At 37.9% G+C, this 23236-nt stretch overlaps 1 protein-coding gene across 1 annotated transcript in view; it reads left to right on the top strand.

Moving 5' to 3' along the window:
* OGA (O-GlcNAcase) overlaps positions 1–23236 on the top strand; it is a 29623-nt gene that overhangs the window by 2177 nt on the left and 4210 nt on the right. The window contains exons 2-15 of the mRNA XM_003994344.6: positions 2536–2587; positions 3018–3115; positions 4708–4838; positions 6330–6501; positions 9063–9161; positions 10004–10288; positions 12498–12656; positions 13111–13724; positions 14458–14632; positions 18024–18109; positions 19080–19184; positions 19872–19957; positions 20237–20429; positions 22655–22814. Of these exons, the coding sequence (XP_003994393.3) occupies positions 2536–2587; positions 3018–3115; positions 4708–4838; positions 6330–6501; positions 9063–9161; positions 10004–10288; positions 12498–12656; positions 13111–13724; positions 14458–14632; positions 18024–18109; positions 19080–19184; positions 19872–19957; positions 20237–20429; positions 22655–22814 (2415 nt within the window). The remainder of the gene's footprint in view (positions 1–2535; positions 2588–3017; positions 3116–4707; positions 4839–6329; positions 6502–9062; positions 9162–10003; positions 10289–12497; positions 12657–13110; positions 13725–14457; positions 14633–18023; positions 18110–19079; positions 19185–19871; positions 19958–20236; positions 20430–22654; positions 22815–23236) is intronic.

The following is a 23236-nucleotide window of genomic DNA, read 5'->3' as shown; positions in this document are numbered from 1 at the left end:
ATCTATTGTTCCTCCTCCCTCCATATCTCTCGGTATTTTTTTGGTGACTGAGCACCTGATTTTTTTTTAAGTACTCCTAAGTTGGTATTCCTAAAATGAATGAAAAAAGGAAATAACGTAGGGATTGGCAGGATTCCTTTTTAAAAATTTTCTTTCCCTCACAAATCTTTGTTGGTTGTAACTTGCATAATAGCACTGCTTCCTCTTTGTGGTGCCAGTTAACCAAAACTATGAACCTGACTCAGAGCAAAGTTAGGGCTTCTGAAGACAAAAACGTTTCTTTTATATATTGAAGCAACTCTAAAGGAGTGTTTAATGCCTATTCCTTGGAGAGAAAAATGATAATGCTAAATGTTGTAGGAAAGCAGTAAAGACGGATAAAATTTACCTAATGTTAAAATTTTTTTTTAATTCTTTAAATGTTTATTTGAGAGAGAAAGCGTGCGTGGGGGAGGGGCAGAGCAAGGAGGAGACACACAATCTGAAGCAGGCTTCAGGCTCTGAGCTGTCAGCACAGGGTGGTTTGAAACCACGAACCAGGACATCATGACCTGAGCCAGAGTCTGACGCTTAACCCACTAAGCCATCCAAGTGCCCCTAAATTACTTGTAAGAAGGTAACTGAATTATTGATGGAAAGTGCTGCAGTTTCATACATAGTATGCAATGAATTTTTGTTTTGTTGTCTTTGTCCATGTTTGCTGTGCAGAGTAACCATCGTGTCTAGAGACGAGTTTAATACGTTACAGAATTGTCAGTTTTAGGTAGTCTTAAGTAGACTGCGTGTTTTTTCTGCGTGTGTGTGTGAGAGAGAATAGCATTTTATGTTCATAATATGTTAACCATCTTCATGGTACTCCTGAGGGGCTGTTCTTCTCTTTTTTTTTTTTTAATTTTTTTAAATGTTTATTTTTGAGACAGAGACAGAGCATGAGCAGGGGAGGGGCAGAGAGAGAGGGAGACACAGAATCCGAAGCAGCTCCAGGCTCTGAGCTGTCAGCACAGAGCCTGACGCGGGGCTCGAACTCACAGACCGCGAGATCATGACCTGAGCCACCCAGGCGCCCCTGTCCTTCTCTTTTGCAGGTGATTAGACCGAGACGGGTGGAAAATAAAGGTTAGGCAAGCTATAAGGTGTGATTCGCACACAGTGGAGCTGCAAGTACCAGTTTGGTGCTTATATCAGGACTGAAGTCATTCCTCTGCTGGTTTGTTTCCTGCATTATGCACTACTAGTGATTTACCTCCCTTCTGGGACAGTGGAGCAAGTCACATTCTTGCATTTCCAGTTGTTCAAACCTTTGCTCTGGAATTGAGACTCCTCAAGAGTTTCCTTTTTGGGCCAGTTCCACTGTTGAGTTTGCTGTGAATATAGTTTAAGGCATTTTTGGTCCCTTTTATTGTATCAGGAACTTTAAAAAAAAATAAGGCGATCATAAAATTGGTTCAATCAGATTCTTTCCTAATTCTGTTCCTGTTTTTTTCCCTACTTTTTTTTAAAATCTCCCACTCTAAAGGCAGTTCAATTCCTCTCTCAAGTAGTAATTGTTATTATTAGTGGTTTGGGATTACTTTGCTTCCCCTTCCTCTATTGTAAGATTGAGATCTTTTAAAAAGTTAGGTTTAGGGGTACCTGGGTAGCTCAGTCTGCTCAGGTCATGATCTCAGGGTTTGGTTGGTGAGTTTGAGCCCAGTGCAGGCACTGTACTGACAGCTCGGAGCCTGGAACCTGCTTGGGATCCTCAGTCTCCCTTTCTCTCTGCCTCTGTCTCTCAAAAATAAACATTGAAAAAAAAAAAAAGAAAGAAAGAAAGTTAGGTTTAGGGGTACCTGGCCGGCCCAGTCAGAGCATCTGACTCTTGATCTCTGGGTCATAAGTTCCAGCATGGCATTGGGTGTGGCGATTATTTTTAAAAAGTTTTTTTAAAGTTAGGTTTTGAGATGCCTGTCTCCCTCTTTCTGTGCCCCTCCTCTGCTCATGTTCTGTCTCTCTCAAAAATAAACATTAAAAATTTTTTTTTAAATATTGCATAAGTAATAAGTGTTAATGGTAGAAAAATAAGAAAATTTACCTAAATAAAAGGGGAATAAAAGTCATTTTCTTTTAAAAAAAATTTTTTTTTTTCCAACGTTTATTTTTGGGACAGAGAGAGACAGAGCATGAACGGGGGAGGGGCAGAGAGAGAGGGAGACACAGAATCGGAAACAGGCTCCAGGCTCCGAGCCATCAGCCCAGAGCCTGACGCGGGGCTCGAACTCCTGGACCGCGAGATCATGACCTGGCTGAAGTTGGACGCTTAACCGACTGTGCCACCCAGGCGCCCCTAAAAGTCATTTTCTAATATCACTATCCAGAGACACCTTAATGAGTTTTTTTTTTTCCCAAAGACATCTTAATATTTTACTAAATATCCTTTGGATATATTGTACACAATTTTTTTCAGAATGGGATTATATTTTGTAATCTGCTTTTGTCAATAAATTGTTTACCACATTTTGAAACTTGAAAATAATTTCATTCTTACTTTGAATCTAGGATTTTATGGAAGACCTTGGGTTATGGAACAGAGAAAAGAACTCTTTAGAAGGTAAATTTTTTACTTGTGAAGTAGTCTCAAAACTATCAATATTTCCTTTTATTTGAAGATAAACTAACACTGAATAGGCCATATGAATTTTGATGATTTCTCAGTTGCAGAAGTTATTTGACCTTGGTCTTTTACCTTTCCTTCACCTAGGCCAGGGGTTTTCAAAGTTTCTGGGGAAGCTGAATAGGTTTTGGGCTTTATCTGTGTCATTCAGAGCTATTGTTTTTATTTAAGACTTTAATTTGTTGGCATTCCTTATAATATTTAATTTTTTACAATTCCGCTAGATTACAAAAAGGTTAAAAGCTGTTGTCCCAGAATATTACTAGCTTTTTAAGAGATGGAGATGCTCCAAGGAAAGGAAAAATTTGGGATTTACAGCCTTTACATGTTGCCTATTTATACATATGTAATTTTCTTTCCCCTTAAGGCTCCAGAAATGGGAATTAAATACATACTTGTATGCCCCAAAAGATGACTACAAACATAGGATGTTTTGGCGAGAGATGTATTCAGTGGAAGAAGCTGGTAATCTTTTTCTTTTTAATCCATAAATTCAGAATATGGGAAGAAAAGAGCTGTAATGTACATTATAAGAATTTTATTAAATATTTCATTTTCTCTTTGTAGGTCGTTTCCATTTTTATTATCTGGTAAATTCTGTGTGAGTTAGTGTAGATTGAAAGAAGTACTCATGTTGGTGTGATTCATGGTTATGGCAGTCTGACTCCCACCTGTTCTGTAATCATAAATTATACTGTTTAACTTCTGTCAGTGGTCTAAACAGTGGGCCATTGAACAAAGAGGTACTAAAGCAGGACTAGGCCTGGGGCAGGGCAAGTGAGATGCCTGCCTTGGGTACAAAGTTTAAGTAAGGGACTCCAAAAAAAATCAGTGATGAAGATAAATAGTATCTTATGCAAGTTTTAAACCAAGATTAATGCAAAAAAAAAAAAAAATCCATGAGCAAGATACCAAAATTTTAAGTAAAGACAGGATCAGTATTACTGGTCCTTTTGCTTCAGACTCAAGAATGGCTTGGTCTTGATCACTTGATTACTTGGTTTTGTCTTTATTTAAAATAAAGACCTCACCCTAGTCTAGGCTTATACTGAAGTGAAAAGCCATCACAAACTATCCTTGTTATGTGTGTTCTTAATGTTAAGTTAAATACATAAATACATAGTAAATACATAGTAAATACATAGTGAATAGAGTAGGACATAACAGAACCTCCTTATAAATTAGACAAGTGGTGCTTTTCTTTGGGGACTTACAAACGGGGAAACATTTCATACTTGGAATTAAAATGGTACACATACGTAGCTAATAAGATAACTTGGTTATAGAGTGCAGCCAAAACACTGAAAGCAGAAAGTTTTCTTAAATTACAAAGAAGCAATTAAAATGTATCCCATCTCCATCTAGTGTTTTTGTTTACTACTCTATATAATTTAAGTGTGTGTTCAACCTAATTATTTTTTGGGTGCTGGTAATGAAATTTTATGTGATCAATAATCAAAATATAGTCAAATGACTATCTTGAGATACCACTGAAAGTTATGTAAAGATAGGTCTACTGGTGTATAGAATAGAATTTAGTTTTACTTAGGAAAATTGTCACATTTTTAAAACTTCAGATTTGTAATGAGTATTTTCTGTAGTTATAAAGACAAGGATTGTTAAGGCTGTCACTTAACCCTGGTTGTTAAGAACACATTTTTCTTCCAAATTATAAAGTAGTTATATGTAGATTTTTTTATATAAGAATTGCAGTTCAGAGACTGCAAAAAATAAAAACCATACATCTCAAACAATGTAGGAAATAAAAATGGCTTATGTTCAGTAAGAGAAGTAATGCTTAATTCAGTATTTCTGAGAAATGGCAATGAAAGAAAGAGAATGCTTTATTGATTTTAGGGTGACATTAAGCCACATGAGGTTTGTGGCATTTTGTATGACTTATCACATTGGACATGACCAACATGTAAAATTTCAGGGATTTTTCCTTTCTTGACCTATCGTAAATTGGAGAAAATGACCTCTTGTCTTTAGTTGAAAGGTGAAGGTTCTTTTAGTTTTCTGTGCTGCATTCTAAAAACGTGGACTCTCTTCTTCAGAGCAACTTATGACACTCATCTCTGCTGCACGAGAATATGAGATAGAGTTCATCTATGCTATCTCACCTGGATTGGATATTACTTTTTCTAACCCCAAGGAAGTATCTACATTGAAACGCAAACTGGACCAGGTAGCTTTACTTTTTCATTATTTCCCCCTGATTCGGTATACTGGAAACAAAGTTTTCTGAGTTGCTTTTAGTGATGTTAAAAGGACACCAAATTTATACTTCTTTGCTTCTGTACAATTTTTTTACCTTCATGCTTTTGATAGAGGATGTTTTCTAACATGAGTCAAGAGAGCTTTACTGGAGGTATCAGTGCTTCTCAGACTTTGGTTTGCATAAGAACTGCTATAGAAGAAATGCTTAGAAGTGATGCTTAAAAAGTTGCTAATAGGGTTCATTTCCAGAGATTCTTAAACTGACTTGGGGTGGAAATACAGACTTGGGAGTGGGGACTTACTTTAGAATTCAGGTTGTCCAGGGGTGCCCGGGTGCCTGAGGTCATGATCTCACAGTTGTGAGATTGAGCCCTGAGTCAGGCTCCGCAGTTGGCCTAATCCTTCTTAAGATTCTCTCTCTCTCTTTCCCTCCGTCCCTCCCCTGTGCATGTGATACCGCTCTTTCCCTTTCTTTCTCAAAAAAAAGAAAAAAAAAATTAAAAAAAATTCAGGTTGTCCAGAATCGCATTTTGAGAAGCTCTGTATATTATTGGGTACTTGACTGAATTTGTGATTGAGGTTAATAGAAACAGGGTGTTACCTGTTAGATGTAAGTGCCTTTACATGTAATATGTTAATATGGACAAGAGGTATAATCCAGTCTCCATATGGTTGACTGGTTTCCAAAGATCAGAAGGAAAACAGACTAGGTAAACAAGTAAGCTATTGGTAAGCCTGATTGGAATCTAAATTCTGCATAACATAAAAGCCGCACATTTTTTCTGGTAAAGTAAATTTGCTGATACATAATACATATATATGTTTGCGTGTTTCTTTAGGCAAAGGTTTATATTATTGATGGCATTAAGATGGTAAAAAATTTAATAAGGAGGTTTAATTTCCATGAATATGCTTTTTAAGAGGTTATCTCCCTATCTGATCAAATACCATGTTCCTTCTGATTCATGGACTAGTTAGGTTTATGTGCAGAGATTAATTAGGATCAGTGTGTCTTTGGGACTAGAACAAGCCTAGGTTTTTCATCTCTTGAGTTCACTTACTATTTCTGTTTTTCTGTCTGTCTGGTCTTCTATAATCAGCAGCCAGGGAGGTAGGGATAGGCCATATCGTTGAAGGTTTTTTGGAACATACTGCATTCAAACTCAAATGAAAAATGGGTTCCAACTTGTCTAGCTGTTTAACATAGAAAATGTAAAAAAAATTGGGGTGGCTTTGAACATTCTACTAAGAAAAATGTTTGACTTTTAGATAGAGCTGTTAAGTGTCTACATTAATATTTTTAATCCTATTTTTTATGTAAGCTCTGTGCCCAGTGTGGAGCTTGAAGTCATGACCCTGAGATCAAGAGTTGCATGTTTTACGGACTGATCCAGCCAGGTGTTTATTTACTTAAAAACAGCTGCTAAATCATCTTTTTTTCCCCCCCCGCTTTCCCTAGGTTTCTCAGTTTGGGTGCAGGTCATTTGCCTTGCTTTTTGATGATATTGACCATAATATGTGTGCAGCAGACAAAGAGGTATTCAGTTCTTTTGCTCATGCCCAGGTCTCCATTACAAATGAAATTTATCAATACCTAGGAGAGCCAGAAACTTTCCTCTTCTGTCCCACAGGTATTGTATATAATAGCTTTATATTTAACTAGACTTCTTGAAATACATCATTTTCAAAGAAATATATACGGCCTTTATTGTGTTGTCCCCTCTCCCTTTGGTGTATAAAAGTAGGAATTCTTTTTCTAGAAGACATTTCTCAAGGTCCTACACTTGAGAAATTTTAGGGACTAATAAATGGCAACTGAACAGGCAAAAGATTTCATGTATTTTTTAGTACTGGAAGTGTATGAACTTTACATTTTCAGGATTAAAGGAAGGATAGTATTATCAAATGTAAAACTAGAAAACAAATTACCATTGCTTTTAACTTAGTCACTTCTCATTTCCTCCTACTTGTTCCTTTTTTCTGCCTATGCATATCTGTATCTTTTTTCACTCCTCCTACTTCCATCTGGGCTCTTCTGGAATTCCAGGACTCAGCATAGAAAACTAGGGGCGCCTGGGTGGCGCAGTCGGTAAGCGCCCGACTTCAGCCAGGTCACGATCTCGCGGTCCGTGAGTTCGAGCCCCGTGTCCGCCTCTGGGCTGATGGCTCAGAGCCTGGAGCCTGTTTCCGATTCTGTGTCTCCTTCTCTCTCTGCCCCTCCCCCGTTCATGCTCTGTCTCTCTCTGTCCCAAAAATAAATAAATGTTGAAAAAAAAAAAAAAAAAAAAAAAAGAAAACTTGCTAAATAACGCCCCCCCCCCCCCCCCCCGCCCCACTTTTCCTCTCTCACCTTGCCTCCCTGGTTCCTTCCATTGATAATGTATTAGCCTCTCTTAGTTGCCTCTCAAAATTAGGCTTATAAGGAATTTCCCCTTGACTTCTTTTTCAGAAAGAGATAAATAAATTTGTTCTAAGAAATTTTGTCTGAATTATTTAACTTTGTGTATATGTCTGAGAATCCTGTGAGCCATGAACCTTATCTCAGAGGTCTGATATAACAGGCGTACTCAAATAATGTTTAATAAGATTATATTGGGAATTACTTAATTCATTGCAAATTACTATTTGTTATTTTTTAATGTTTTCTTAAATGTTTACTTATTGTTTTAAATTTAAAATTATGCTTTATTATTATTATTTTTTAATTTACATCAAGTTAGTTAGCATATTGTGCAAATAATGATTTCAGGAGTAGAATCCGGTGATTCATCCCCTACATATAACACCCAGTACTCATTCCAACAAGTGTCTTCCTTAATGCCCCTTGCCCATTTAGCCCATCTCCCTACCTACAATGCTTCCAGCAACCCTCAGTTTGTTCTCTGTATTTAAGAATCTCTTATGTTTTGTCCCCCTCCCTGTTTTTGTATTATTTTTGCTTCCCTTCCCTTATATTCATCTGTTTCGTATCTTAAATTCCACATATGAGTGAAGTCATACGGTATTTTTCTCTAATTTCGCTTAGCATAATACATTCTAGTTCCATCCACGTTGTTGCAAATGGTAAGGTTTCATTTTTGATTGCCGAGTAATACTCCATTGTATGTATGTATGTATGTATGTATGTTTCTGTATGCCACTTTATCCATTCATCTGTTGATGGACATTTGGGCTCTTTCTATACTTTGGCTGTTAATAGCGCTGCTATAAACATTGGGGTGCATGTTCCCCTTTGAAACAGCACATCTGTATCCTTTGGATAAATACCTAGTAGTGTAATTGCTGAGTTGTAGGGTAGTTATATTTTTAATTTTGGGGGGAACCTCCATACTGTATTCCAGAGTGGCTGCACCAGTTTGCATTCCCACCAGCAGTGCAAAAGGGTTCCTCTTTCTCCGCATCCTCACCAACATCTGTTGTTGCCTAAGTTAATTTTAGCCATTCTGACAGGTGTGAAGTGCTATCTCATTGTGGTTTTGATTTCTGTTTCCCTGATAATGAGTGGTGGTGAGCATTTTTTTCAAGTGTCTGTTTATCTGGGTGTCGTCTTTGGAAGAGTGTCTATTCATGTCTTTTGCCCATTTCTTCTTCACTGGATTGTTTGTTTTTTGGGTGTTGAGTTTGTTAAGTTCTTTATAGAGTTTGGATACTAACTCTTTATTTGATACGTCATTTGCAAATATCTTTTCCCATTCCATTGGTTCCCTTTTAGTTTTGCTGATTGTTTTCTTTGCAGTGCAGAAGCTGCAAATTACTATTTAGTTGCAGTTGAGTCTTAATAACATGGCGTATAATACTGCATTTTGTCTGTTATGATATTGTCAATTCATTTTGTTTGGCCTCTAATTGTAAGAGAAATGTAGCCAATTCAAAGTATGTAGAAAATACTAAACATTCTAATTATTTCTTTAGTAAACTTGTATTTCTAATGACTGTAGGATAATAAGGATTGATATGTATTATTGGGGGAAGAGTATCAGATTTTATGAATTGATTCTTATTTTTCTTTATTTTTAATTGATTCTTTAATGAACTATCCACTTGAGTTTAATTCCTTTGAGATACGACTTGGAAGTTCTTTATCATTTGTATGAAAAGAATTTAGAATTGGTAGACATTTTTTCCCCCCATTTAAAAACTCGTGACCATTTCACTCCTAACTATTTTACTTAATTTTCCTTTTTACATTCAGAATATTGTGGCACTTTCTGTTACCCAAATGTGTCTCAGTCTCCTTATTTAAGGACTGTGGGTGAAAAGCTTCTCCCTGGAATTGAGGTGCTTTGGACAGGTAAGTCTTTAAGATTTATACAGTAAAACTTTAGTTAACTAGAACTTAGAAATTGGTTTTTCTGGTTAATTGGATACTTTTTGAAAACAACTTTAACCAGAAAACTTTGTTGTTAAAATTCCCCTTTATGAAGTATACATTCTTCATTTAGTATAAAAAACATCTTTAAGGATTTTGCAGTGAATCTAAGTATCAGTTGCTGATAAATAATAGATGTGTAGGGAACTGGGCTAAAGAGTATTGATCTCAGCCATAGGGGGAGAGTGTTTTATAAAATGAAAGCTATCCTGCCGAATTGACAGTTATTAATCAACAAGCTGTATTATAATGGAAAAAGAAATTGTTTACATGAAATTTTTTTTTATGTTTATTTATTTTTGAGACACAGAGGTGAGCAGGGGAGGGACAGAGAGAGAGAGACAGAGACAGAATCTGAAGCAGACTCCAGGCTCTGAGCTGTCAGCACAGAGTCCGGTGTGGGGCTGGAACTCCTGAACCTTGAGATCATGACCTGAGTCAAAGTTGGATGCTTAACTAACTGAGCCCCTCGGGCACCTCAACAATTTGTTCCTTATAACATATCAGTTTGAGGAAGCCTGCCCAAACCTTAAATATCCATATCTTTTTACTACTAATTCCATTTCTAGAAATCTGACCTGAGGAAATATTGGGGAGGGGTTGGGTAAAACTGAACACTCAAAAAGACATGTTGCTGTGTTACTTTGAAAAGAAAAATTGTCAGAAAGTACATAAATGACAAAATACAATAAAAAATTGAATTCAGTATATTTTGAAGAATCATGTTTGAGAGTCTTTTAACAAATGGTTGTCATTATTTCTAGGTCCGAAAGTTGTTTCTAAAGAAATTCCAGTGGAGTCTATTGAAGAGGTTTCTAAGATTATTAAGAGAGCTCCAGTAATCTGGGATAACATTCATGCTAATGATTATGATCAGAAGAGACTATTTCTGGGCCCATACAAAGGAAGATCCACAGAACTCATCCCACGGTTAAAAGGAGTCCTTACTAATCCAAATTGTGAATTTGAAGCCAACTATGTTGCTATCCACACCCTTGCCACTTGGTACAAATCAAACATGAATGGAGTGAGAAAAGATGTAGTGATGAGTAAGTAGACTGCTTAATCCTTGACCTTGCGGGGAGACCTGGGGTTAACTAGAGCTATTGTCAAGTGCAGGTTTGTCATCATAATTTAAGAGATTTTTTGAAGTATGTTGTTTAGTCCTATGAGTGAGGTGTATATGTGAGAGAAGGAGGGATCAGAGGGCTGAGTGGCTTTGGACAAACTACTTAATAACTTCTTGGCCTCAGTTCTTTGCTCCCCCCAACCCCCCCCCCCCCCCAGTTCTTTACTTTTAAAATGTGACTTTGAAATCGGAGCACTAGACAAAGTAGTTTTTTAGTGTTCCTGTTATTCCTGGAATTATTCCCAATCAATTTATGTTTCCTGGTGATTTTTATTAAATGGGGTATTTTAGATCACTAGCTGTTACCTGAATTACTTCATATATCATTTAGATTTCAGCTTATATTAATGGAACATATTCTGTGTTGTCATTTTAGACATTGGCTTACTGATTTTTTATTCATGAAAAATTCCCAGTTGAGTTTCTAAGTAAGAATGCTGGCTAGTTGTTTATTCATTATATTTAAACACTTAGTAAGATTTGGCAAGTGCACCTTCCTGGCACTAAAGATGCAAAGAATAAAGTAGTCCCCGCTTTTGAAAAACATGGTCTGGTTTTGGATAAAGCATATAGGTGACTGTGCTGTTGTTTGATAAATGCTGAGGAAATTGTTTACAAAGTGCTGTGGGAACACAGAGGAGGGAATGATTATTTCTGCTAAGCAAAAGTGCTAAGAAACCATTTCCTAGAGGAGAGGATACTTACGAGTATCACAGTATGAGTAGAGGTGCCGGGCATGAAAGGGTTGGTGGACGAGAGATAAAAGCGCTGGACATTGAAAATTTGAAGTTATCTGAATTTGGGCTCATTTGGGGGTATGGGAATGTCACATCATGGTACTTGGGTATGGTATGTAGTCATATAGTTGTGTTCTCTTTCTCAGTTCTGTACTCCTTCCAGTTCTGTTTATTGGATTAATGCCTCCCTTTAAGGCTCTATCATTGTGGACCATCCCCTTGAATTAAAAAAAAAAACAACAAAATATAGTCTCAGTTCCCTCTGGGTACGTGGCATCTACCTCCTACCGCTTTTAAGGCAGAGCATGAAGCACATTGAGTGATAGCCAAACTGGGCCATGTGCAGGGAAATATGAAGGAAAGCTAAGAGTAGAAGGTTTTGGATACTAAGCCAGAGTTCAGACTTCATTTTCTCTAACACTATGCTGGTTTAGAGTTTCATTATGTGCTTATTTATTATCTGTGCTTAATATGTGGGTTCTCTATTGGTTTTTCTCTTTCCCCCTCAATATACTTACTAATTTGCTTGTATGTTTTCGTAATGATTTTCCCATTAATTTATAAGCCCCTCAAGGGTAGGGAATGTTATCTTTATGGAAATCATATGCCTTTAACTTCACATTCCCAACGATTGGCACTCTGAACATTTATGACTGACTTTTCCAGTGATTCTAAAATTAGTGGCTTTAAAAATTTTTTATTTTCAAAATTTATTTATTTGATTTTTTTTAGAGAGAGAATGCAAATGGGGGAGAGGGGCGGAGGGAGAGAGAGAGAATGATGCATCTTAAGCAGACTCCATGCTCAGTGCAAAGCCTGAGGCTGGGCTCGATCCCACGACCCTGGGATCGTGATTGGAGCTGAAATCGAGTCAGATCCTCAACCAACTGAGCCACCCAGAAGCCCCTGAAATTAGTGTTTTGTAGTTCATTTGCGATTTTACATTAAGCAATGCATTTACAATTTTTTTGGGGGGGGGTATTTATTTTCAGAGAGGGAGCGTGTGATGTCAGAGGGTCAGAGAGAGAGAGAGAGAGAGAATATCCCAAGTAGGCTCCACACTGTCAGTGCAGAGCCCGATGTAGGGCTTGAACTCAGGAACCATGAGATGATGACCTGAGCCGAAGTCTAGACCCTTAACCGACTGAGCCACCCAGGTGCCCCTACATTTAGCAATGCATTTAGATGACTTACAGGTGAAGTGGTTCAGTTAAGGGTCTTGGTTGTGTTTGCGTTTTTATGTTTAAGGTTTGTTCATGTTCCTGCTCCTTGTTTCTCTAGTTGTACTGTAACAACTGGTGTTTTGCATTTGTTCCTCTCACTTGTCAGGAGGCTTTTGTAATCAAAACTGTTTTTGTGTTTCTGTTTTTTTTTTGTTTTTTTTTTTTGCAGCTGACAGTGAAGACAGTACTGTATCGATCCAGATAAAGTTAGAAAATGAAGGCAGTGATGAAGATATTGAAACTGATGTGCTCTATAGTCCACAGATGGCTCTAAAGTTAGCTTTAACAGAGTGGTTGCAGGAGTTTGGTGTACCTCATCAGTATAGCAGTGAGTTTGGCCCTTTGTTATAAGGGGGTTTGGGTCACATGGTTGAATGGTAAAGAACATTTTGATGTTCCTACCGTAGGCCCGCAAAACAAAGTAAAATTTGGGAAGGGATCTAGAGAAATAAGGTTTTTAAAATCTTAACTTTTGGTCTGAGGTAGCTTTTATGATGGAATGCTAATTTGTTTTAAAAATGGTTTTTTTGGAATAATTATTTTTACATCTAGATCTTCAGAAGAGAAGATAATACATGTTGGCATATTTAGGGGATGTTTATCATTTGTTTCTTTTCTCTTCCCTCCCTACCTCCCTGGGGTTTAGAGGGATTGCACTTTTCTCAGGGCTTAATATTTGGAATCTCAAATTGAGGTTAGAGATACAGTAAGAAAACATTTCTCTAGATCTGATTTGTTCTGTTTCTAATTCTGATTATCTTTGTGGCAATTTGTTTTTGTAGGTAGGCAAGTTGCACACAGTGGAGCTAAAGCAAGTGTAGTTGATGGGACTCCCTTAGTTGCAGCACCCTCTTTAAATGCCACAACTGTAGTCACAACAGTTTATCAGGAGCCCATTATGAGCCAGGGAGCAGCCTTGAGTGGTGAACCTACAGCTCTGACCAAGGAAGAAGAAAAGAAACAGCCAGATGAGGAACCCATGGACATGGTAGTAGAAAAACAAGAAGAAACAGACCACAAGAATGACAATCAAATACTCACTGAAATTGTTGAAGCTAAAATGGCTGAGGAATTGAAACCAATGGACACAGATAAAGAGAGCATAGCTGAATCAAAATCCCCAGAGATGTCTATGCAGGAAGATTGCATTAGTGATATTGCCCCCATGCAGACTGATGAACAGACAAACAAGGAACAGTTTGTGCCAGGTCCCAATGAAAAGCCTCTGTATACTGTGGAACCAGTGACTTTGGAGGATTTGCAGTTGCTTGCTGACCTGTTCTACCTTCCTTATGAGCATGGACCCAAAGGAGCGCAGATGTTACGGGAATTCCAGTGGCTTCGAGCAAATAGCAGTGTTGTCAGTGTCAATTGCAAAGGAAAAGACTCTGAAAAAGTGAGTATGCTTGATTTATATCTGCTTCTCTAGCCTGGGTGCATCCCCATGCTGATGATATGACATCTTAAATGAATATATTGGTAACTAGCAGAAAATGGACCACATCTTAGAATATGCTTTGAAAGTGGTTTTGGATTCCGGTACATAGAGTTCCATAGTTTGACCTTATAGTGAAAAATGAAGGAAAGGCACAGTTGATTATTTCAGAAATACTTGTCAGTTTGGGGAGACACAGACTGTTACTGCTTGTCTAAAGAGTTTAAGCCCACATTTGCAACTATGTGGATGGAACTGGAGGGTATTATGCTAAGTGAAATTAGTCAGAGAAAGACAAAAGTCGTATGACTTCACTCATGAGGACTTTAAGAGACAAAACAGATGAACATAAGGGAAGGGAAACAAAAATAATATAAAAACAGGGAGGAGGGCAAAACAGAAGAGACTCATAAATATGGAGGACAAACAGGGTTACTGGAGGGGTTGTGGGGGGGGGGGATGGGCTAAATGGGTAAGGAGCATTAAGGAATCTACTCCTGAAATAATTGTTTCACTATATGCTACCTAATTTGGATGTAAATTTAAAAAAATAAATAAATAAATAAATAAAATAAAGAGTTTAAGCCCAGTGATCCTTTAATGTTTAGGATAAATTTCAGGGACCTGAAAATATAAGCAGTTTATTTTGTTATGCTTGCAGTTTTTGAGTCATATTTTTATCGATCCTCAATAGATTGAAGAATGGCGGTCACGAGCAGCCAAGTTTGAGGAGATGTGTGGACTGGTGATGGGAATGTTCACTCGACTCTCCAATTGTGCCAACAGGACAATCCTTTATGACATGTACTCCTATGTTTGGGATATCAAGAGTATAATGTCTATGGTGAAGTCTTTTGTACAGTGGTTAGGTAGGTACACCAGGAATAATCTCTTTTCCTCAGATATATTGTCCCTTAAAAATGAAGAAAAAAAAAGATTATCCCACAGGGAGAAAAATATTTAGGGAATTGGTGAAATCCCAACTGTGTTTAAATTCTTTGCTTAGATTTCTTTCAAAGGTACAGCCGTTGTTGGCTGACTTGAGGTGCAAGTCTCAGTAAATACATCAAGCACATTGATTTTTCTCCCTTGGGCTAATTCAACATAAATATCTTGAAAATGTGTTAGAAAGTACTGACTTTAACTTGCTCTGACTGAATGCTTCCTGGATGGAATCCTGTATACCACTTTTATCCGATTTGGAGATGAGACACTATGAATTGTGACTGTGTAAGCTCTCTGCTGCTTGCTGGGTCTTGATAACGTTAATGCTGTGTTTAACAGAACAATTGCTGAAATGACCTAAAGGGCCTGGCAAGAGGAAGCCATCCTCCCAGCCCTGTGCGCATGCGAGCTTTAGTGATAAGGCTATTCTGGTGCTACTTGGTATTATTTCACATGGCTTTTTCTTTATTCCTCTACCAAGTAATTGGTTTTAGCAGGGGATGAAAATTGCAATCCCTTAAAAACTCCTTCATTAAATTAACTTATGTATGTTTCTTTTGAAAATTGATTTTTTTGGAAAATCTCAAACTTGGTAAAAAGCACCAGCATGGCCAAGTTTCTCCAGGGACCTCATTTCATTTCCAGGTTTTCAATCCAGCTATAAGGAATATGTAATGGATGTACATACAGCACACAGCAGGCAGCAAGGCTGACTGACATGTCATAGTTTTCATAGTAGTCACAAACACTGTGATGGGTTACCTGGTCTTGTTTGTGAAATAGATATGTGAAATACCGTGAGCTGAGATTAAGGAGTAGTAACAGTGAGATTTCTCACTTTCTGCCTACATACTTTTGGACTCTTAAATATTAATGATAGCTTTCCTGGGACACAGCTAATTATCAGCCAAATGTAGAGTCTCTGTTAATTTGAAAATGTAGAACTTTGGGTTTCTGTATATATATGTATAGCCCAACAGATAGAAGAATTTTTTTTATGTTTATTTTGAGAGCAAGCATGTACGCACTTGTGTGCACAAGGACAGGAGACAGGCAGAGAGAGAGGGAGAGAGAAAATCCTAAGCAGGCTCTGCACTGTCAGCACGCAGCCCAATGTGCAGGGCTCGAACTCATGAACGTGAGATCATGACCTGAGCTGAAACCAAGAGTTGGACCCTTAACTGACTGAGCCATCCAGGCACCCCTAGAAGAGAGAATTTTGACCTATTGTTAAAAGGCTCCAAGACACCTCTTTTCTGTGATAGATATCTGCCTTTAGGCTCAGGAAATATCTCTACATTGGTTATTGGATGACAGCATTTGCTTTCCAGGCTTCTGGCCAAGGGGTTATAATTTCTCATAGGGATTTAAATCTTAAGTTTCCAACCTGAAATCTGGTTTCTTGGGCTTGGGAAAGTATCATTTAAAACATTTGATACTCCTCTTGTAATTCAAGAATTATTAAAAATTTAATTTTTGATTATGTACAGTATTTGTTTACTCTCAGATTTTACTTCTGTACTGTGCAATTATAGGAGCAGCTTTCCCAAATTGTGTAGGTAGCTATTGTACATCTCAAGTTCAGAGCATCTTAGAAATTTTAAATAATTATCTTGGCATGCACATAGCTTTACAAAAAGCTCACGACAAGTAGAGTATTTTCATGGATCTGTAGTGATATCAGGGAGTTACTGCTTAGAGCCCTTTGTTTTCCTCCTCTCTCCAGTCCAGCTGGCATTCAGTCCTTTAAAGAATGTGGCTATGCAGTACTTTTGATTACTAACGACTTCTATTATCTTCTTCCCCATTGTGTACAGATGGGAGAATCCTCAGCACAAGTGTCTACTACTATTGGATGGACAGCGGCAGATGTTCACAGCGCGTCATGATTAATTAGTTTAAGTTGAAAGGTCTATCTGTGAGGTAGCTCAGTTTTAAGGGCAGTAGGCATGAACTGAAGTCACGTTTGCGCAGCGACTGAGGCATTAACCATGTTTTCATTTATACAGCTCTTCGTACATGCAGCTTTTTATTGTAATAGTTGGAAGTGCTAGTTATGTTGTAGTCTCAAAGTGGGGGGTAGGGGAAATTGGCTGATCTTAAAGTTTGAGAGTATAGTTTTTTCCTGCAGTGTAAATTTACACTGAGCTATGGAATGGGGCAGGTTCTCTTAGCCTAAATTTTGACCCTATTTCATATTTATTTTACAAATCTACATATTATGTATGTTTTCTTAAAATACCCCTACCCCTAAAAAATGACAAACTTGGATATAATCTCTTAATGGGCCTGAATTGTGAACAAAAAAATTGGTTTGCTTTGGGACTGTCTGACTAGCACACTATATATTGTACTGATGAGACTGTTAACTTGAACAGGAGGTAGAATGCTGTCTTCCAATGGAAAAGAACTATATTGCGCTGCTTTATCTTGTCAGAAGACTAGGCAGGTGATATTGATTTGGCCTCCAAATATTTGCTTTAACTATTTCTTGTTAGCTTCCTTTATTGCCTCTGAAGTTGGTTACGTGGTGATCTTAATGCTGACTTCTGGACCTCAAACCCTGTTACTCCATGCCTGTGTTCAGTGCACTGCAAAAATTATAATCGTCAATCAGAGGAGCCAGATACTACCATACTTTTAAGAAAAGTATGTCTTAGCTGTGGATAAATTAGGAGCATCAGTTGACTCTCCTTAGTGCTCAGAATTTGTCCGACTACCGTTACTATTAGCCAAGTCTAAATTGGATCGTCCTTGTTAGAAAAAATAAAGTTTTCATTGTGTTTTGATGTCAACTTACTGAACAATTTCTTTTGTTTATTCCGTTGACCTTAGTTTTCTGACAAGATTAATCCTCCCCTTCCCCTTTTTCCCTTCCTGTACCCTTCCTCATAATGTAAAATGTGACTTCAGACAGGTTTAATTCCTTCATGGGCTGTGATAATAAAATGTCTCATTCATTTCACTTTCATAATTACTGTGATTTTACTACAGAGCAAACAGCTGGCTTGATTTTTATAGCTGTATCTAGGGAATATTACAGATTTGACCCAGACAAACTTGAGACTGGCTTTTCTTCCAGTAATTAAAGAGTAGAACTCTTAAAGTGATTATTCATGAATCAGAGGAAAAAACATCAGTATTGAAATTCTATCACAAATTTAAAAAAACTATTATCACAGCCTTGTCCTGAAACCCTGGATTATTATTGTTAGAGAGTTATTTCCACAAAGTGTTTGTTAGTTTGTTGGACGTTTGAGACCCCAGGAAATCCCCTTTCTCGTAACGTTCTCCGCTTGGATCTGATCTCAACAGGGTGTCGTAGTCATTCTTCAGCACAGTTCTTAATTGGAGACCAAGAACCCTGGGCCTTTAGAGGTGGTCTAGCAGGAGAGTTCCAGGTATCAATATGAATTCACAACTGAATTGACATTTTCTTTGTTTTATGAGAAACCTTATGTTGCGCATCAGATGGCTGGAAGGATTGGTCTGCCGAAGGCTTTCTAGTCCCAAATTCAATTTAGTTACATAGCTGGATTTTAAATCAAATTTTCCTCCTCTTTCACAGTAATTTCTGAAGGAGATGCTGCCAATTCCCCCCGCGCCTGCGAAGCGCAGCGGCTCTAGGTATACACTTCACATTGTTTCTTTGCAGGTCGCACACCATTTTAATCTGCGCCCGCAATGCACAATGCGCGCATGCTTGTCTGCCAGTGGAAACTCCATGAGCAAAAAGGATGAATAATTATGCAAGTGAATGGTGAAAGGGCTTTTGGATACTTTCCCGATTATTTTACAAATAAAACTTATATTTGAAAGAACAGTCTGTTAATGAAAATTTGAACAAAATAAGAAACTTTTTTGGATTGGAATTTGTTCATGGACTTTTCAGGTGCTCTACTTTTCTCCCCCCAACAGGTGCTCTGCTGCGCACAGCAAACTGAAGCGCATTGCTTTGGGGATAAAGCGTCTCCTGGACAGATAACCCTCTTCAGACCAAACCTCTCCTCCTGACATTCTGTTCTGCCATCTTTTAGTACAGAGATGGTCTATATGAGATTGGTTTTAAAAAAGTAGATTTGTGATACTGGAATAGATTTTTTATTTTTTATTTATTTTTTTACTATAAGTTTAAATCCCCATTAATATGCCACTAAAGCTATGTAACTCCGTTTGGGTAATTTCTATTCAGAAGCACCCCCTTTCCCCAGCAAAGAGGTGTTTGTTTTAGTAAAGCATAGTACACCCCTCTTCTTTAGGTCTGCCTGCAGTAGCCAGTTAATGTTAAGTTGGTAATCTGCAGTGCACACCCATTTAAAGAAATGGATCTCTTCCCAACACTAATCCATCTCCTTTTGTTTCTTCCCACAGCGTTTGCTGCCAATTGATGGGGCAAATGATCTCTTTTTTCAACCACCCCCACTGACTCCTACCTCCAAAGTTTATACTATCAGACCATATTTTCCTAAAGATGAGGTAATTGTCTACCTACCAACTTGGTATATGGTTATGGTGCTCACAAGTTTCCTTTGAACTCCCTTGTTAAGAGAATCTGTTCGGTACTTTCAAATAGGAACTTTAGGTGGAGAAAGTTAACTGAAACATTGAACACGTGAGGGTTAATGTTTAAGGGAGAATCTAATAAGGAGGTTAGACTCATAAACATTTTGAGCTAAGTCCCTTAAGTAAGTCCTCCTTTATGAAAATCAGCTGAAAGGTATTAGGGTGTGTCCAAGTGGTATGGTCCTTGGCTGATTTTCTCTAATATATTAGTATTTTATAATTCCCAGTTGTGAAGTATCTACCGGCTGTTGACAGTCAGCTACAGGAAACAGGAAGCCTGTTTAAAGACCATTAACACGTTTAAAAATTTTTGGATGTATACAAAACTGAGAGGCTCAGCAGCATAGTTTGCAGCATTTTGAATCTACTTCTTAACTGCCTAAAACCATCTCCTTTGAAACAATTCTCAGTGTTTACTATACCATGCTGTTTTCTACTGATTTTACAAGTATGATTCAATGAATAAATATTAAAGCAGAGGGGATATTTATGACAGGCCAGGCATTTTGTTACTGAAGTCCAGTCTGACTCACTGAGCCCTATTGTTAATTTCTGTTGCGATTTGTCTTGATGTGTTGCTTAACTAGATTATATTTTCAGGCTTCCGTGTACAAGATTTGCAGAGAAATGTATGACGATGGAGTGGGTTTACCTTTTCAAAGTCAGCCTGACCTTATTGGAGACAAGTATGTGATGAAGTGTTTGGATTTGTTGGATTTGGGAATAACATTTCATAGCCACGTTCATCAGGTTAAGGGGAGGTGATGACTAGAAATAAAGTTTTCTAGAAATTCCACTTTAGTTACAATTAAATGTGAATATTTACATGTGTGTATTTTTTGTTTTTTTTCTTACACCGAATGTAGTTTCTGTAGGTTGCCATTCAAGTACGTTAAGGCCTTAACGTCACTGAAGTCTAAAATTTGGGGTTAAAAACTCATTCTACCCTCTTTTCTTCTGAGCAGGTTAGTAGGAGGGCTGCTTTCCCTTAGCCTGGATTACTGTTTTGTCCTAGAAGACGAAGATGGCATATGTGGTTATGCCTTGGGCACTGTAGATGTGACCCCCTTCATTAAAAAATGTAAAATTTCCTGGATCCCCTTCATGCAGGAGAAGTATACCAAGCCAAATGGTGACAAAGAACTCTCCGAGGCTGAGGTAATAGCAGGTTTAGAATTATACTACAGTAGTTTTAAAGTACTTACTAAGGTAAAGTAAGCAGAGATATCTTAAAATTTCAGTACTTTCAATAGGCGCTTGGGTGGCTCAGTCAGTTGAGTGTCCAGCTCTTGATTTCAGCTCAGGTCATGGTCCCAAAGTTGTGGGATCCAGCCCCTTGTCAGGGTCCACACTGAGTATGGAGCCTGCTTAAGATTCTCTCTATCCCTCTGTTCCTCCTCCAGTTTTGTATGTGCGTGCTCTCTCATGCTGTCAAAAAAATGTCATTGCTTTCTAAATTCTCTACAGAAAAGAATTCTTACTTTTTTTTTTTTTTTTAATTTTTCAGTTTTATTTATTTTGAGAGACAGCACAAGTGGGAGCGGGGCAGAGGGAAGGAGAGACAGAATCCCAAGCAGGTTCTGTGCTATCCGCAGAGCCCTGTGTGAGGCTCGAACTCCCGAACTGTGAGATCGTGACCTGAGCCGAGATCGAGTCAAATGCTTAACTGACTATGCCACCCAGGCGCACCCCTTTTATTAGTTATTCTTTTTTTTTTTTTTTTTGATGTTTATTTTTGAAAGAGAGAGTGAGTGTGAGCAGGGGAGGGACAGAGAGAGAGGGAGACACAGAATCTGAAGCAGGCTCCAGGCTCTGAGCTGTCAGCACAAAGCCCAGTGCAGGACTTGAACTCACGAGCCGTGGCCAAAGTTGGACGTTTAACCAACTGAGCTACCCAGGCACCATTCTTAAGTGTGACATATTCCGTTGTTTCCTCAGCATTAGGAGTTTTTTTTTTTTTATTTGGAAACATTGTTATAATACTTCTTAAGTAAAAACAGAATATAGACAACTAAAGAACCTTTTTTTTTTTTCCTACCCTGTTGTGAAGTACCCAAACTTAAATGGTCTCTTCTTTGGGTACTCAGGGCAAGTTAATTAAAATCTTTCATTTGCTTGGTTGTAGGGGGCTCACTTGCCTTCTCAGTAATGTATTTCTCATTGTAATAAAAAAAAAAAAAAATAGAGGTGAGCTGCCCTGAGAGTCTATTTGCAGATAGGAGTACTTCTTGTCATATGTCTGCCCTGTCCCAACTTCAGTGAATTTTTCGTATATAATTTATGATTATTTTGATCTATGCATCAGCATATGCATTTTATTTTAGCATATGCATTTAAAAAAACAGTTCCTTCTTGATAATGTTTATGCCCAATAAATACTTGTAGAGATATATTTGGACTCTTCCATTTGTGACATGGCTTTTTTCTTCCATGTTGTTCCTTTTAGCCTTTTCTGAAATTCTTCTCTTTCCCATACCAGTTTACTTATATTCTCTCTAGAGTTTATTCCTATTTTTTACCTTCTCCTCTAGCCAGATGGCTGTGTAATAAGAGGCTGATGTGGAGTAGCCTCACTTACTTGTAATTACATAGATATTAACTACAGTGTGCTGGTGATTGAGCTGTTGATGCATTACTGTTTTATATTTGACAATTACAGTTTTCAGCATAGGAACATACAAAGAATGACCAGTGGGTCTACTGTAACCTCTTTTACATTCACATTTTTGTGTAAGCAATACAAACTTAAATTTTTTTTTAAATTTTGAATATTTTTAGATTTAACAAAGATAATACAAAATTCCTCTATTACCCCTCACCCATTTTTTACATTTGTCCAAGTCTTAAGAAACCAGCTTTGCCGCAGTACTATAAACTCCACACTTTATTCACTTGTTTTTCCATTAATGTCCTTTTCTGTTCCAGGATCGAATTCAGAATACCACATTACATTCAGACAAATGGTTTTAAAATTTTTTTTTTTTTTCCAACATTTATTTATTTTTGGGACAGAGAGAGACAGAGCATGAACGGGGGAGGGGCAGAGAGAGAGGGAGACACAGACTCAGAAACAGGCTCCAGGCTCTGAGCCATCAGCCCAGAGCCTGACGCGGGGCTCGAACTCACAGACCGCGAGATCGTGACCTGGCTGAAGTCGGACGCTTAACCGACTGCGCCACCCAGGCGCCCCCAGACAAATGGTTTTAAAAGTGAAAATGCTTCGGCTAGAATTATAAGCTAATTAATTCTTTATGTGATAAGTACATAATGACTGGAAGAGTTACTGAATGTTGCTTTCCTTTTCCTATTGCTGGTTTCTGTAGTTGGGATATAGATGTATAATGAGTTACTGAAAATCAAGAGATTCTTTCAAATTTTTACAGAAAATAATGTTGAGTTTCCATGAAGAGCAGGAAGTGTTGCCAGAAACTTTCCTTGCCAACTTCCCTTCTCTGATAAAGATGGATATTCATAAAAAAGTAACTGACCCGAGTGTAGCCAAAAGCATGATGGCTTGCCTCCTCTCTTCACTGAAGGCTAATGGTGAGTACATATTCGTGTAGTTGCTGGTGTTTGGGCTAGGTGGAGACAGGACAGAAAGAAATGAATTACACTGAACTCGCATTCCCTTCCTCGCCATGTATGGTTTGGCTTCTGAATAATTAGTGGTATAAGAATTGCATGTATATTAATCATTGGAAAATGTTGATCTTTTATACTATGAATGCTTATTTTGAGCCCCATTTAAATGAGAAGTGAATACATGAGCTTAAATTTATTTTGCCAGGAGACTCACTGTGATAATTGGAAATTAAATGAACCCTCAAAAGAAGCTTCATTTAGGAATACACAGTTGATGGGCTCCTGGGTGGCTCTGTCAGTTAAGCGTCCAACTCTTGATCTCAGCTCAGGTCTTGATCCTAGGATTGTGAATTCAAGCCCAGTGCTGGGCTCCGCACTGGGTA

Source organism: Felis catus, chromosome D2 (genome assembly GCF_018350175.1).
Source record: "Felis catus isolate Fca126 chromosome D2, F.catus_Fca126_mat1.0, whole genome shotgun sequence".
NCBI classification, from domain to species: Eukaryota; Metazoa; Chordata; class Mammalia; order Carnivora; family Felidae; genus Felis; species Felis catus.
Note: the sequence above shows the minus strand (reverse complement) of the source record. Positions and strands in the feature narration are given on the sequence as shown.